The 17,936-nt window shown below is 41.7% G+C and overlaps 1 protein-coding gene across 1 annotated transcript in view; it reads left to right on the plus strand.

Annotated features, from left to right (window-relative positions):
- The window catches only part of LOC124593767 (serine protease snake-like), a 91,345-nt gene that overhangs the window by 10,010 nt on the left and 63,399 nt on the right, over positions 1-17,936 (plus strand). Inside the window, exons 3-5 of the mRNA XM_047132116.1 lie at positions 1,168-1,427; positions 12,072-12,213; positions 16,183-16,307. Of these exons, the coding sequence (XP_046988072.1) occupies positions 1,168-1,427; positions 12,072-12,213; positions 16,183-16,307 (527 nt within the window). The remainder of the gene's footprint in view (positions 1-1,167; positions 1,428-12,071; positions 12,214-16,182; positions 16,308-17,936) is intronic.

Here is a 17,936-nt window from a genome sequence, read left to right on the forward strand (position 1 = left end):
CATGCCCAATCCTTCCATAATACTTAAGAGCCAGCTGCAAAAGAATTGACCCCTCATAACACAATACCATTGCAGACTGGAGCAATAGAACTATGCCCTTCATTAACACTTTAACTATCCTTAGCTATCTATTAACATGCCAAGAATCCAGGAACATCCTATTCACAATAATTCTCACACTCCTAAAGTGGTTATCTGCAGCCCATCCAATGTACACACATAACCTAGTCTGCCCCTATCACTGTGCCACTTCCATGCCCAACCTCTTACCACATGAACCATATACCTATGGAGCACCCAGGTGCAACACCTGCAAGATTCACTCACCCGATGCGTTCTTCTCCTCTCCTGTTACAGGCCTGTGTTTCCCTATCGGAGGTGGGGCTGCCAGTGAAAGCAGCCAGGTTATATACCAGCTCTGCTGCAGTTTCTGCACAATATTTTATACGAATATGATCACCAGGCAACTGTCCACTCAAATAAATGTTCACTGCCAAACTGTGGCACCCACTGGTGGAGCTTGTTGCTGGCACCCAGTGGTGGAGCTTGTTGCTTAACACAGCATGCCTGATTTCAGTAGCTGCTTCACAGCCCCTGCCATTTAGATCCTTCTTCCCAACTCCATCTTTTCTGAACTACATAGATACTAGTTACCCTTCCAGTATATCCGCCATACCAATAATCCTCTTGGCTTCAGTCTCCACTAACCACCTGCACCCACACACACCTTTAAATAGTTCCCTCTGTTATGTCAACCCCTCCCAATCCACTCCCTCATGTCATTGTGCTCCAGTTCCACAAAATTCTTGATTCAATAACTTCTCTGTTATTTTTGTTTACTGGAAATTCTATTACTAACAACATTCAAGAATTCGTAAGACATCTTCAAACACTAAAGACAGTGCATGTAACAGCAACATCTTCATAGACAGGGGAGTTATCTTCCATCAATATGATACAATTTTATTTAAGGCACATTAATTTTTGTTAACAGTCATTACATCTGAGCTGCTAAAACGAAACATTGTATTTGCAGTGTTTCATATACAAACTGTGAACCATACTGATGTCAGTTATAGAAAATGTTACTAACTTGTCTTTAAACACATACTATAGAAACTTATTTTTACTTATTTCTTAACAGAAAGGTTCTTTAACAAATTACAGGTATCCTGCAGTGATAGTTCGTCTTGGTGAGATGAATCTGAAACGTGATGATGATGGAGCACATCCTGTGGATTATCACATTGCAGATTTAGTGCGCCATCCTGAATACAAAGGACCAAGCAAATACAATGATATTGCTCTGTTACGTCTTAGTGAGCGTGTGGATTTCAACAAGTTTATACGACCTGCTTGTCTCTACACACATGATAAATTCTCTGTCAGCAAGACAGTTGCTACTGGTTGGGGTAAAATTGAATATGGTGAGTATAAAAAGTGAAACACATTAAATTTTAAAAAATACACACCATTGCAAAAATGTAAGAACAAAAAATTACTTACCTGGAAATTTATATAAGTCATGCAACTTTAAGCTGTAATGAACTGCTCTGCATAATACTTCCAAAGTAACTAGTTATTACCTAATTCACAAGTACAACATGTTCTAAAACCACATACAAAATGTGTTGTAGAAGGTACCTGCAAGAACGAAGTGAGGATAGTAGCAGTGTCCAGGAAGCTAACCTAATGTTGCTACAGAGCATCAGAAACATAGGCACCAATGAGCATCTGCAGATTTCCAAACCCATTCAACTACCTTCTGTGTAGATATTCAGTGAATATCATTTCTGACAGCTTAATGTAACCAGATAAGAATTTAGGTGGCAACATATATACATGTTATTTGTAAAGGTCTGTCTTGATTACATAAGTTTACAATCAGCAGTTTCAGCTATTGCAATTTTCAGATCTGTTATGAATGGAACAACAATGGTATGATAAACCCATGAATTAACTTAAGTTAATCTACAAAACACCTAGAAATACACGAGTGACAAATAAGAAAACAATAACATGACTAACAACCATCCAATACAGTCATACATACTGACGCAAGACAAGCACTGTATCATTGTAAGAGGTACAGAGGCAAGAGAGAGAGCTGCCACGTCATCATAACATGCCTGTGCTCAACATACAAAGGACTACACAATAATCATCAGTGTATGCTTCAGTATATTAATGTTAACATTGTTAGGTCTCAGAATGTTCAAATGAATAAGTTATGCAAAATATAAAAAAAAAAAAAAAAAAAAAAAAAAAGTAGGAATCTGAAAATTGGTCAGAATATGCAAAAGCATGTCTCCATTAAAACTTACAAGTCTCATTCTCATCAGAACTATAATTTTGGTCATTTTTTTTAAACCAAAAACTGAAGGTGCCAAATGTTAGACACAGAAAGATGAAAATTTATATGTTAGCCTCAGTTTTACAGAAAAACAGTAAATATGTGACACCTAGTTTCCAAGCTGCATTAAACCAGTCTCAGGACTGAAGACCACAACAACAACAACAGTTTCCAAGTTATTTACTAAAAACCAGTTTTGGAATGAAAATGTCCATATTCATGATAGATAAAGCTTAATTAGTGTTTGTAATAGAGTGGATTACAATAATGTAATAATACAGCTGCACCAAGTTTCAAAAATGTGTTGTAAATAGCTATGAATACAAGGAATGTTAAAAACAATTCAGACATCATGTTCTACTGTTGGTTGCGTTCTAAAAATTCTAATTACAAAGTTTAACTGCTGTTGAGCTAAAAAATTTTCAGTAACTAAAGTAAACTTAATTCTATTTATGTAAAAATTAAGAAGACTGCAAATCACAGAACTATTAATTAATATATGTCTGAGAAAGGGGCCATTTAGATGCTGCTGCCTGTGTGTTGGGCAGTTGATAGCAAATGTTCCATTTGGTGGTCTGCTGTGTCCATGTATAAATACAGCTAGACAGGCAGTGGGAAGAGACACTTCACGCCAAGATAGCAATCTGTTCATGTTAGTCAAAGGTCTGCATGAGTCTGGCCTTGGATGACATAAGGGCTGGGCAGACTTGAATCCATTTTCCACTTTTAAGACAAGCAATTAACTTTTAGTGGTTAAAAGTCAGGGCAATAGACTATTCAACAGTGTTGTTACCAATAGGGGTATTATTGTATTTTGTGCAGGTGGACTTCTATAGAATATATCAGACAGTAAAAATTCAGAAACTTTTATTTATAGTCATAGTTGCTGATCGTGCCGAGTAAACAAAAAGTAAGAACATTTCCTTTCAGTGAACACAAAGGGAAACGCAGACTTGCAAACTGAAAATTATGGTCTGTATGTTCCCCAGCACTTTCTGGCTGACAGCAAAAAATAATTTTCAGGTTCTTGTAAATGGCAAAGGTAGGTGTAAAGCCTGCACAGACAATTTAAGTGCCTATTATAATGACATAACAAAGTAACTATCATTTACAATATTTTTTCCGCCACACCAATATATATATCAACAATATCTAAACACCTCGGTACATAGTAAGTGCTAGTGATGTCCTGGGGGCATTATATAGAGGCAGCACTGAACTAATGAACATAAGAGAAAAGTATGGTAAATTCAGAGGTAAAAAATGCAATATGTGTAGTCATTAATTAGTAATACTTCATATGGCAAAATGAGAATCTAACAATAAAACATAAATTGACATACAAAATGTGGAAACAAAATCCTTACTTAAAACCATTTACAGTGTGTACAGAGTTACAATAGAAAGCCACTACCCCGGCAAAGTAAATATCATATCATTTCAAAAAGTAATAATAAAAGATGAGGAAGTAACTTCAAATGTATTAATAGAAACATTCTAGCTTGACAAATCAATTTAACATAACCATAGGTGGAATATAATTAACAAAACAATGACTATTTAATTAGACTCTTGATAATTGATAACGCATTTGCAGTGGAATCTAGCTAGTATGTATAGTGGCCTCTGTGCAAGAAGTTCTTGTTTTCGTGTGGCAGAGCTTGCAGGAGGAGGCCCAGTCTCCTTGCTGCTGGTGGACTGCACACATGCTGCAAGCCAGTCCACTGCAATGAGTGAAGCAGCTCTCAGTAGATCATAAATAAGCATTCAGGTTAATTTCACTCTGTTTGTTCAGCATTACCCTGGTTGCCATTTTCTATACACATCAATTCCCATTTCCTCCAGGAGACTCAACATTTGTCATTTTGGTACATTATCAATAAACACCTCTTTTCTTGTAGATTTCCTCCCACATGCTTTTATTTATCAAAATGTGTACCAAATGCACTCTTATTGTGGTTATACACATTCCCTATAATTATTTGTGAAATGCGTTCTTATTTGACTGATCGTCCTTGTGGTTGATCGTGTAGAGGCAGGATTCCAAATATTTGTCGCTGTTGTTGTTAACTTTGTGGCATAGCCTAGAACCAACTGTGCCTTTTGTTTTAAATACAGTTTTTACTTTTTCAGAATGTCTGTGCAACTTGTTTGGAAAGTGCAGTGTTTCATGACATAATAATAGATCTCTTTTTTATGTGAATCTATTGTCTCATTCTTGTCATGTACATTGACCATAGCTTGCTATAAATGTTCATTAGGTCATGTTCCTTACACTCATTTGACTTGGCTACCTGTTCACCTTGGATACGTAATTCAAACATGTTTTTGGGCAAAGTAGTCTATCTTATGAATGTAAAAATGACATAATGAAGTGGGTCTTCTAAATAAGGATCTACTTTTTAATGTTACTTTTTACCTGAGGTCAGGCACAATGAAAAACACTAATTCAGAAAGAAACATTGGCTTTGATGTTGGCAAACTCAATAAATTTAAACAAATGGACTGAGCAGTAAAAGCTAACAAATGTCTATCCAAAGCAGGTCATGATCTACCAGTGCTATTGTTTCAACCACTCTCAAATGTCCTGTCGAGACTCGGCCAAATGTGTAACCTGTGGCAGGGATGTGCACAAAGGTGACTGCCCACCTCCCTGTTGTATCAACTGCAATGGTGACAGTGATGCCTCCTCTAGAGATCGCCCTATGTATCTTGAAGAGAAGTCTGTCCAGGAGATCTGGGTAAAGGAAAAAGTACCTTACCTGGTCCCTCGCAAGTTGTTGGCTAGACGCAAACCCTGTGTTCTACCATCTGGCACCTACAGTACTGTTCTTTCTACATCCTACTCCGTGTAGTACATGGCCACACACATGCGACAACAAATGCAGTATTGTGGTTGTGAAATCACCCACTGCCATGGTAGCATCACCGTATTCTCATCCAGCCATGCAACAGGTGACCAAACATTCACCTCCTGGGCTGAAGTCACCTGGTGTACAACCAGCAGGCTGGAAGGACAGAAGTAATAATCCCGTGAAGACTTCCTATGTCCCTCTAGCCAACAAACATCTGAGTCTTCCTCTGCCAACTGGAAATGCTCAAAGAAGTCAAAAAAAGGCAAATGCTCTTCTCCTTCACAGACTTGGAGATCCTCTTCGATAGTGTTGCCTCATGATACCCTCACCTGGCCGACTTCCATGTCACTGGTGAACACTGCCAACTGTTTTTCCGCCCTGGACCCCACAGATCGACAGAGGGAGAATACTGACACCTCTGTAGATCTCATGGAGCAGGATCCTCTGCACCCCATAGCAGTGATCTTTGAAGGCTGGCACTGAGCAGCTGCAGAGATAACACCCCTTAATGTCTTCCCTTCTCCCCTTTACTTGTTATGACCCTGCTTCAATGGAATGTTTGTGGTCTTTGGTCAAACAAAGAGATTTGACAGCTGCTTTTAGAGTTGCAGCATCCACTTGTTCTCTGCCTCCAGGAAACAAAATTACATACTTGCGACTGCTTTGAGTTCTTTCATTTCTTCCTGGTCGTTTTGACCTTTCCTCCTGAAGAAGGCATTCCATCTCATGGGGGAGTCATGCTGCTCATGTGGGATGCTGATTAAAGTCATCCCATCTCTCTGACTACCTATCTTCAAGCTGTTGCATTTCACCTTTTTCTTCCTCACTAGGTCTTTTCCCTTTGTACCATTTACATCCCTCTGTCATTCAGTGTCACCAGGGCAGACTTCCTCACCCCTTTCTGCTGCTCAGTGGCTTTAATGCATACCATCCCATTTGGGGTTCTCCCAGAACCTGTCTGAGAGGTGCCCTCTTGGCTGACCTTCTCAATCAACTTAACCTCATCTCCCTTAACACAGGAGCACTCACATTCCTTTCAGACCTATTCGTCTGTACTGCCCAGCTTGCCCATCACCTCGAGTGATCTGTTGTCTCAGACACATACTTGAGTGACTATTTCCCTTGTGCTATCCATTTGCTGACTCCTACCCCACCTATGTGCTCTCCCAAATGGCAGTTTACTAAGGCCAACTGTAGGCTTTACTCCTCCCTGATGGCATTTGATGAACAACATTTCCCGAGTTGTGATAATCAGGTAGAATATCTTACAAATGTTACCCTTACTATCGCAGAACATTCCATTCCTCACACTTCCTCTTTTCCACACCATGTCCCGGTCGCTTGGTGGACTGAGGCATGCCGCAATGCATTTTGCATGTGGAGACGGGCTCTCTTCATTTATGCCATTGTCAGGCCTCTCTACAAAAAGGGGGAAACCACAGATGTCAGTAATTAGCAGCCAGTATCCTTGCTTACAGCATTTTCAAAAATATTTGAGAAAGTAATGTACTCAAGAGTGGTTAGCCATCTCAACAGTAATGGGATACTTAGTAAATCACAGTTTGGATTTCAGAAATGCTGTTCCACTGAGACAGCAATACACAATTTCATTGTCCACATAATAGAGTCTTTATATAGTAAAATGTCACCAGTAGGAATATTCTGTGACTTATCAAAAGCATTTAATTGTGTGAACCATGACATTATGTCAGAGAAATTACAATTCTGTGGTATAAATGGAACAGCATATGAGTGGTTTAAGTCATATCTACAGAACAGGAAGCAAAAAGTCTCATTATAAGCTTCAAGTGATTCAAAGGAGTTTGCCACTTCATCTAACTGGGGTGAAATTACATTAGGTGTTCCACAAGGTTCGATCATGGGTCCCCTCCTGTTCTTGATATATGTGAATGACCTCCCTTCTTATGTGAAACAAGATGCTGAACTGACACTTGTTTGCTGATGATACAAGCATAATTATTAATCCAGTAAAAGAAAGTCTGATAGATAATGATACAAATAAGGTCTTTGGAAAAGTTATTAATTGGTTTTCTGTGAAAGGGCTTGCTCTGAACTTTGAAAAAAAAAACAGAACATCCAATTTTCTGCTGCAAAAAGTATAATTCCTACAATAAATATAACACATCAAAAGAAGCCAGTAGCCAGGGTAGAGCATACTAAGTTTTTGTGTGTACATATAGATCAGAATCTTAATTGGAAAATTCATATTTTGGGTCTCCAAAACCAACTAGGTTTAGAAACTTTTGCAATCAGAATTATTGCCAATTTTGAGAATGTAGAAATTAGTAAGCTAACATACTTTGCATACTTCCACTCTCCAATGTCATATAGAATAATATTCTGGGGCAACTCAACACTTAGGCAAAAGGTATTCACTTCTCAAAAGAAAGTAGTTAGAATAATGTGTGGGGTTCATAGTCGCACATCTTGTAGGTATCTGTTTAAAAGGCTAGGAATTCTTACAACTGCTTCACAGTGCATTTACTCAGTAATGAAGTTTTTTCTCAACAACATGGACCAGTTTAAAATCAACAGCGACATTCATGATTACAATACCAGAAAAAAGAAAGACCTATACTATCCTGTACTTAACCTATCATTGGCACAGAAAGGGGTAAATTATGCTGCTATAAAACTTTTTGATGAATTACCAGATGAAATAAAATGTCTGACAGACAGCAGTAATAGTTTCAAAAACGAATTGAAATCATACCTCCTTGACAACTCCTTCTATACCATAGATGAATTCTTGAATATGAGTAAATAAATCTGGAGATATAATATATGCATTTTGCACCATTCAAGGGAATGGAATAGATAATAGAAATATTTAGGTATAACAGTACAATGTAAAAAAAAATTAAAAATAAAAAAAAATCTTGTTGCCTATGTGCATTTCTTGTGCATTTGACATGTTCCACATCATAACTGTTTTCCGTGCTATTGATCAATGGAACACGTAACTAACTAACTAACTAACCATCATCTTACAATGACAAACTGCATTCGTTATAAAGAGTTGTGTGCACAATGTCATCGCCATCTTTGGGATAGCAAAAAAAGCTAGCTGGATTTCATTCACTAGTTCCTTTAACAGTTCCACTCCCTCTTCTGTCATGTGGGCCAACTTCCAGCAGTTCTCTGGGACCAAGATCCAGTCCCCAATTTCCAGCCAGACAGAAGTAGATGATGTCATAGAGGGCCCTGTTGCTATCTCCAACACCTTGGTCCAAGCAGAGGAGGCTCGGGTGATACTCTTCTCTTCTCAGAACCGTGAGTGCTACAATGCTGCCTTTACTGTGAGGGAGCTAGATCATGCTCTCACTTCATCCCAATCCTCTGACCCAGTGGCAGATGATGTTCACATTCAGATGTTCAGCACATTGCTCTTGCAGGCAAGCACTTTCTGCTTCATTCCTACAATTGCATCTGGTCAGAGGGTGCATTTCCCAGATGCTCATGTGAAGCAATGTTATACTCATACCTAAGCCCAATAAGGACAAATACCTTCCTTTTAGCTAATGCTCCATTTCTCTCACCATCTGCGCTTGCCAGGTGATGGAACATATGGTTCATGCCCAGCTGATATAGTGGCTCCACAGTGTGGATATTGAGTGTGCTGTTCTGCAGTTGACCATCTCATCACTTTATCCACCCAGGTCATGAATAGCTTTATGCAGAAATCCCAGACTGTAGCCATGATTTTAGATTTGGAGAAAGGCTATGACACTTGCTGGAGGACTGGTATCCTCTGTACACTCTCCATGTAGGACTTCCATGGCCACATACCCCATTTCCTTCAGGAATTCTTAAAAGACCAAATTTTCAAGGTATGTGTGAGTTCTGCCTTGTCAGACATCTTTATCCAGGAAAAAGGTGTGCCTCAGAGTTTTGTTCTTGGCATCACCCTCTTTGCTATCGCCATTAACCCTATAATGGCCTGTCTCCTGCTGAGCATCTCTGGCTCACTTTTCGTTGATGTTTTTGGCATCTATTGCAGTTCTCCACAGACTTGTCTCATTGAGCAGCATCTTCAGTGACATCTCAATCATCTTCACTCATGGAGCATCGACAATGGCTTTTGTTTCTCCACTGACATAATCATTCATATTAATTTTTGGCAGCACAATTGGTTTATTACACCATCTTTAAATCTTGGGCCTATTGCTCTTCCTTTCATTGAAACTACAAAATTCCTGGATAGGAAACTTTCTTGGTCCTCCCATGTGTCTTACCTGGCAATCCACTGTACGCGGACCCTCAATGTCCTAAGTATCTCAGTGGTACTTCCTGGGGAGCAGATTGAACCACCACGATTTTCTCCTCAGCAAATATGCCTGCCGTTTATCCAACATGTGTATCCACCCATCCGATGCCCCCTTCTTTGGTGACTCCTTGGATCACCAGTATTTAATGCATCCCTCCTGTTTGCCTTCGGCTCTTGGTCTGGCAACTTAACTTCTCAGTACCTGCCACTTTCCTGATGAGTGTCAACCCGTCACTGCCTTGGCTTTGTGCAGTGGCCCCTGTTCACTTTGGTCTTCATTCGCTTCCTAAGGACACTTCTTCAGCCTTGCTCTATCATCATAAGTTTTTCAACCTTTGCATGGAGCGTGACGATAGTACATTTGTGTACACTGATGGCTCTCGGACTGACTGTGGTGTTGGATATGCCTTTGTCATTGGCACTGATGTTTTTCAGTATCAGCTTCAGGAACACTGCTCAGTATTTACAGCAGAGATCTTGGCCCTGTATCAGGCCATGCAGTGCAGCTGGTGACACAGGCTTTTCATCTGTCATCTGCTCTGACTCTCTTAGTACCCTTCTGATCCTCTTTGTGCTGTACACCATCCATCCCTTAGTGCAACCAGTCCAGGAAAGCTGTCACTTGCTCACTCTTGATGGAGCCACTGGGATGTTTATGTGGTTCACATTGGTCTGACAGGAAACGAGGCCACTGACACTGCTGCCAAGGCTGCAGTACTTGTACCTCAGTAAGTAGTTCTTATATTCCCTCCAGTGATCTCTGTGTTGCCATCTACCAGCAGGTGATGTCACTTCAGCATCACCATTGGTCCTCCCTTCTTGGGAATAAGCTCCAGGTTATGAAGCCTCTCCCAGCAACTTGGGCGATCTCCTCTCAGCCGTCTCACCATGAGGAGATCATTTTAGCTAGGTTGTGTATTGGGCACTGTCTTTTTAGCTATCGCCATTTGTTAAGTGGTGCTCCCCCACGACTTTGTGCTCATTGTGCCCAACCTTTGACAGCCCACCATTTCCTCATGGAATGCCCTTTTTTTAACCATTCAAATTCTCATTGGTGTTTTAAATCTGAGTTATTGGTCATTTTAATGAATGATGTGCAGGCTGTTGCTTGTGTTTTACTTTTCATGCATTGTAGCCATATGGTGAAGGACATTTAATTTTTAGTTCAGGACCTTTGTTTCTCTATCGCATATTTTATAGAACTTTCTCCATATCCCTGTTTTTAGCTTTTTTCCCTCCCATCAATTGGGATTAATATGTAGACATTTTTAAGTCCTCTCTTTGTCTTCATATTCTACAGTTTTGGTGGGGCACATATGATCCTAGTTGTTTTTGCACCTTAAAGTAGAACAAAACAGTTCATGATGAACATAGTAAGACAAAACATATAGAAACACTTAAAGCCGGCTGGAGTGGCCGAGTGGTTCTATGCGCTACAGACTGGAACCGCGTGACCGCTATGGTCGCAGGTTTGAATCCTGCCTTGGGCATGGATGTGTGTGATGTCCTTAGTTTAGTTAGGTTTAAGTAGTTATAAGTTCTACGGGTCTGACGACCTCAGAAGTTAAGTCCCATAGTGCTCAGAGCCAGAGCCAAACAGTTAAAAACCTAAATTGTAAATGTACCAGTAGCCAACAAGGGGAAGGCTGCTGTCACAATTTACTATTGTGACTACATCCAAAAAACCAAAGATCTTTATGCATATAACAACATAGTTGAGATTAAGACATGTCCTGTGAATAAATTTCAATTAGAAATAGAGAAAAAACAGAAAATAGGGTTTTTTGTTTATGGAAAGGAAAGAGAATATTCCAATGCTACAATCACAAATTGTTACTTAAGATAAGGGAACCAATTAGGCCAAATTAAGAACGTATCACATCCCAGTTATAATATTAACTGAGAATGCAACCAAAGACTGAGAGCAACATAAACTCACAAAAGGACATATATTGTTAAAAATTGTTAAGAGTGTACAAGAGATATTATAGATGTACTGATCCCAGCAGAAGCTATGTAGGCTTTCTTTGTTATCTACATGCTAATGCCCCAGTAAGTGACACATAAGTAATAATAAGAAAGAACCTGTTAATACACAAGATGGTTTGTCCCATGGAAATAGTAGAACACTTCATAATTTCAGAACATGTGTTGTCATTTAATTGTTTCAAATTTATTTTTTATCAAAAGGAGAGACTTGGAGCAGGTGACTGTTTGTCAGATTCTGCAGCTGAGATCTTTGTGAGTGAACTAGACAATAACTTTTGAACAAAAACATGATGTATTAAAAAGAAAGAAAATATTTATTACAGACATTCTGTGGATGACATCGTACTGCTGTACAAAGATGATGAAAAGGAAATATGTAAGATAGCAGAAACAACAAGTTTGATGAATGAACAAATTAAGTTCACAGTGCAACTGGAAGAAGGAAGTTTAAGTTTTTTGGATCATAGGTTAACTATAAAAGGTGGCACACATGAGATTGTCATATTTAGGAAGGCAACAGCTACTGAAATGACTATAAATGCAAAATACTGTCAGCCTAAAAACCATAAAAGTGCTTACTTTGCAGCCATGATTGAGAGGCTGCTAAAACTACCACTCACCCATGGTGATGAAGCAGAAGAGTTGAATGTGACTAAACAAGTAGCCAGGGAAACTGGCTACAAAGATCATGATATAATGAACCTGTGGTTATCACATATCATAGGGCGGTAATAACGTACTTTAGATGTCGTTTATACATTTATTTAGCACTGAAGTAAGCAAGAACAACATGGCAGTACAAATGTTGCCTTCTGAGAGACAATAGAACAAATGTAGTACTCGTAATCATCGTGCAAGCGTGCTGGTTGAATACAGCGTCCAGAGCAAGAAGTTGGCACGTTGGAAACTGCGCTGCCAGAGTTTCGTGCATCGAACAGCTGTGTAGGCAACAGAATGTTGCTCGAAGCATCTGTGGTGTCAGGAGGCGGAGCAGCAGTGATGGCAGAAAGATTGCAAGCATTGGAAAGCGGGTTGGAGCTGGACCACGCTGGTTTTAAGTGGTTAATGGAAACTGTTTGAGGTCGTTCATTTAGATCAATTATGAACTATTCACTCCACAAAGTAAGATGTGGTGTGGTCGCGAATAAAGTGTTTGCAAGGCCGCTCGCATGGAGCAATCGTGCAGCATCACAATTTCACATGATGCAAGTTCCTTGTGGATGAACACTGGCAGTGTGGAATGAGCGCGAAGCAGGGGGGTGTGCAGGTGAGTGACGTGTGCAGGTACCCATTCCACAAGGGCCGGAAGATCGATGGCAGCAGCCGGAGGTGCGTCCTCCACAAACTCTGCTGGAAGGAGGAGGGGCTCTCTGTATAGAGTATCTGCCAGCGATGCATTCAGATCTTCCTTATGGGTGGAGCGGATGCCGAGTAAGACGCAAGGAAGGGCGTTGGGCCATAACTCACCTTGGCATATGAGTGCGGCTTTGAGAGTTCAGTGCCGCCGTTCGACCAGGCTTTTTGCCTGTGGGTGATAAGCCGTGGTGTGCTATTTGGCTACACTGCACAGCTCACACAGTAGAGCAAAAAGTGTGGATTTGAACTGTTGTCCCTGATCAGTAGTGAGGGAAAGAGGGCAGCCGGACCTCTCGACCCTCACAAATATGAAAGACCGAGTGAAGGTCTCTGCAGACCCAACGAGTTATGCGGTCGATCAAGATAATATATATTTGTACCTCTCACAAGGGAACCTCCCCATCGCACCCCCCTCAGATTTAGTTATAAGTTGGGACAGTGGATAGGCCTTGAAAAACTGAAGACAGATCAATCGAGAAAACAGGAAGAAGTTGTGTGGAAGTACAAAAAAAATAAGCGAAATATACAAACTGAGTAGTCCATGCGCAACATAGGCAACATCAATGAGAGCGTGAGTTCAGGTGTGTCGTGGTCCTGTGGTTAGCGTGAGTAGCTGCGGAACGAGAGGTACTTGGTTCAAGTCTTCCCTCGAGTGAAAATTTTACTTTCTTTATTTTCGCAAAGTTATGATCTGTCCGTTCGTTCATTGACGTCGGTGTTCACTGTAATAAGTTTGGTGTCTATGTTTTGCGACCGCACCGCAAAACCATGCAAATAGTAGACGAAAGGACGTGCCTCTCTACTAATCGCACGGTTTTGCAGTGCGGTTGCAAAACACAGACACTAAACTTATTACAGTGAACACAGACGTCAATGAACGAACGGACAGATCATAACTTTGTGAAAATAAAGAAAGTAAAATTTTCACTCAAGGGAAGACTTGAACCAAGGACCTCTCGTTCCACAGCTGCTCATGCTAACCACGGGACCACAGCACTCCTGCACGCACATTGTCCTTAATGTTGCATATCTTGCACATGAACTACTCAGTTTGTATATTTTGCTTATTTTTTTTTCATAGTTCCACACAACTTCTTCCCGTTTTCTCGATTGATCTGTCTTCAGTTTTTCAAGGCCTATCCACTGTGCCAACTTATAACTAAATCTGAGGGGGGTGCGATGGGGAGGTTCCCTTGTCAGAATGGGGGAGTGGTCCAACCACGTTGATGTGGACATGCCGAAGGTGATTGCTTGGGGTATTGAACTTGCCTAGTGGAGGCTGCACATGTCTGCCAACTTTCCTATGCTGGTATGGGACACATTCGCAGGTCCAAGTGAGGCTGTCGTACCACACATGAGGCCAGATGAAGTGTTCAGTGACTAGCCTCATCATGGCCTGCATTCTGGTGTGGGCCAACTTGTGTAAAGCATTGAAGATCCTGCACCAAAGAGTGGGTGGCACGAAGAGGTGAGGAGTGCCCATAGAAACGTCACAATGGACTGAAGTCATCAACCCGTGCAAGACTAGAGGTTGGATAGCAAGTGATGACTCGCTTTGTATCAGTGTCTTCAGTCTGGAGTTGGATGTGGTCATCTAAGTTCAAGGGCGTGGTAAGCACTGAGATACAAGGTAGATAGTCAGTTACAACATTATCCGCATCACTTATGTAGCAGGCGTCTGAAGAATGTTGACAAATATAGTCCATATGGTGGAAACGTCTCGGCAGAAAGATCTAAGCTGGGTTGCATATTGCATCCACGAGATGCTTGTGATCCAAGTAGATCATAAAAGGTCACCACTTGAGATCACTCCTGAAGTGTTTGATTGCCTCATAAACCCTGAGAAGTTCATGGTCAAAAGCCGAACACTTACACTGGCTTCTAGTGTCTTCGAAAAGAAGTAGAGTGTGTGGGTGGAGTTGGCAGTGTGCTGTTGTAAAACAGCGCCCACAGCTGAGTCATTAGCGTTAGTTGTAATAGAAACATCGGCTCCAGGATTGGGGTGGGTGAGTGTGACAGCTTTGGCGAGGGCAGTTTTATTATAATCGAATGCTCTGAGAAAGGGTTTGGTCCAGTCCAGCTTAAATTTCCCCATGTTATTTTTGCTGGAGAAGGAGTCGGTGAGGGCCAAATGGACAGAGGCAGCCTGAGGGATATGACATTGGTAAAAGTTTACCATAACCAGAAAACGATGGAGCTGAGCATAATCTTCAGGAAGAGGCAGGGCAAGAATGCTTTCAACATGAGAATCCATTGGTCGGAGGCCGTCGGTTGAAACAGTATGGGCCCAGGAATGTAACTGATGTAGAACGGAGTTGAGATTGATCATGGTTGATCACCACACCATTGGTCATGAGGGCCGAATGGACAGCATCGAGGTGAACCTGGTGCTCCTCAGCAGAGGAGGATAAAAATCAGAATGTCGTACAAATACGCAAAAGCAAAAGGCAGAGGTAGCAAAATGGAATCAATGAACCGTTGTCGTGTCTGCACAGAATTTTTCAAGCCGTAAGACATGTAACAGTGTTCAAAAAGGGCTGAAGGGTGTGATGATGACCATCTTCGGAATATCTGGTTGGTGTGTAGGGATTTGGTGATATGTCTTTGAACAATCTAACACAGAGAAGAACTTGGAGCCATGTAGTAATTGCATGAAATCCTGGATATGGGGAATGGGATAGTTACCAATAATTGTCTGGGCATTAAGGGACCTGTAGTCCCTGCAAATGCTTAAGGAGCCATCCTTCTTAGGAGAAGGTGGATAGGTGAAGACCAGTTGCTGTCGGATGGTTGGAGCATGCTTGAAGCCATAAATCTTGAATTGTTTCTTTTGTGTGCAGAAGTTTGGAAGCGTTAAGGTGTCTAGCTTTATAACGTATGTCTGGGCCGGCTGTGGTGCAGATTCTATGAAAAGTGCCCTTGCTGATGGCGGGGGGGGGGGGGGGGGGGGCTGAGAGGATGGGGGGGCAGATGTGACGACAGTTCACTGACCTTGCTGGCCCGGAACAGCATGGGTGGGAAGTTGGATGCAGACGATAAGGCGCAGTAGCCACGCGATGCGAGAAATCCCATGAAATGAGAGCATGATAGTCCTGTAGAATCGCCTGCAGTGTTGCAGAAACGGCAGCAGGCAGAGGAAAGCTCGACACTGGAGCAATATAGTGCGAAAACACAGTAGATGTGAGTGTTGGTTCCTCTAGTTGCAGCTCTGCAGGAAGGCCATGAATCATACTGTTTGCATGTGACAATTCAGCAGAGGTGCCGGCAATGCAGGTGTGTAATGCCTTGTTCTGTTTGTGGAGTTCATCGATTAGTGAGTGCACATCTGACAAATCACACAGCTGTGCAGTAATGCACTCGAGCAGAGATGCACATGAGGAAAGTGTAGCCAAGGAGTTGGAGAGCGAAGTCGTGCTGAACTCGTTCGAGCATGGAACAGTAGAACCAGATGCATGGTGGACTGCAGGTCTGGTGAAAGTTTGTAATGGTGTAGAAAGTCTAACCTGATCACAAGTTCATCCACTCTGGCTACGTGGAAAGTCCGAAGGAAGGTGGCAACTGGTGACAGGTGAAGTGACATCTTGATGGAGCCAAGGACCGTGATAGGAGAATGATAAGCAGCTGAAGCCAGGTGGTGTGAGGAACACATCACTGATGAGGTATGGATGAGCATGGAGGTCACTCATCAGGCAGATGAAACGTGTGTCATCGTCCAAACTCCTGTGGATATCCATTAGGTGATCCACCAATGCGAACCAAGTTTAGGGTTGTCCTTTTGCAAAGCAGGCAGCTTAGGAAAACTGCCGGATAACACATGTTGATGCAGCATTGGCAGGCAAAGAGCTGTGCATGTGGGGCAGGAAGCCCCTGACACCGGTAGTGCAGTAGCAGTGGATGGTTTGTCACCCGAGGCCTGCGTGTGGGGGCGGCCGAAAGTAACTCACGATGTGGAATGAGCAGGTGAAACAGATGGCACAATGTGTCCCAATTGCAGGCCTGTTGACGAACACGCCGCGGTTGTAACGGCCAGTGCTGTTGCAACAGTGGACAGAAGGCAGTCGCATTGCAACCATGGGGGAGCTGATCCAGTAACCGGTGCAAGCAGAACGGCCAGTGCCATTACGAAAGTGGGCATAAGGCGATCATGGTGTAACCACAGAGCAACGGTCGCAGATACCGGCACGGTCGAGGCTATTGGCATCGCTGAAACAGTATACGAGGGGCGGTGTTGCAACATTAGCTATATAAGAATGTGCAACTCCGTGCACTAGAATGTTCGATTCACAGTTCTGGAACTTTGCCTGCACATCAAACCAAACAGGAGACTGCATAGCCGATGGGTAAACCACAACGTCCTTAACTGGGTTGTCATTCATAATGTCCCTAGGCAGTGTGCACTGTCCATATAGCGGCCGTTGCTGCTTAGTTGCACTTGAGGGTGGCCATGTTGAATCAGTTATGGTTAAGTGGCCACCGGTGTGGCTGGGCATAGACAATCATTCACTTTTAACTAAACACACATTATGTACATGTGACCACTCATGGTCACAAGCACAGTTAATAGGATGCATAGTACTAGCACCAAAAGACACTGGTAGGTCTATTGTTCCAAAGACTATGTGGGTTGGCACATGAAGTCTGTTAATGATGAACAGAAGCACAAAATAACTCTCAAACATACAGTGACGATGTTGGGGTCATCACTGTGGTTATCACTTATTGTAGGGTGGTAATAACACACTTTGATGTTGTTTATACATTTATTTGGCACTGAAGTAAGTGAGATCAACATGGTAGTACAAAAGTTGTGCACCGAGAGAGAATAGAACAAAGTTAGTACAAAGATGCTAGAGGCACCAAAAACCTTTGTAACAAGATAAGATCAGCAGTACATGACAAGGAGGGGATAACTGACTCAGATGACTAGATTTGTTTGTGGGAAAACTTTTATATTGATGAGACGAATAGAAATTTCAAGATCGATTTTAAAGAATATGCATATATCCAAAATAAGAGTGTATTTGGCAAACATTTGGATAAAGAAAATACACAGGATAATATGGAAGTATTACAAAGGCACCAAAGGACAAGTATG

The sequence above is a fragment of the Schistocerca americana genome, chromosome 2 (genome assembly GCF_021461395.2).
Source record: "Schistocerca americana isolate TAMUIC-IGC-003095 chromosome 2, iqSchAmer2.1, whole genome shotgun sequence".
Taxonomy (NCBI): Eukaryota; Metazoa; Arthropoda; class Insecta; order Orthoptera; family Acrididae; genus Schistocerca; species Schistocerca americana.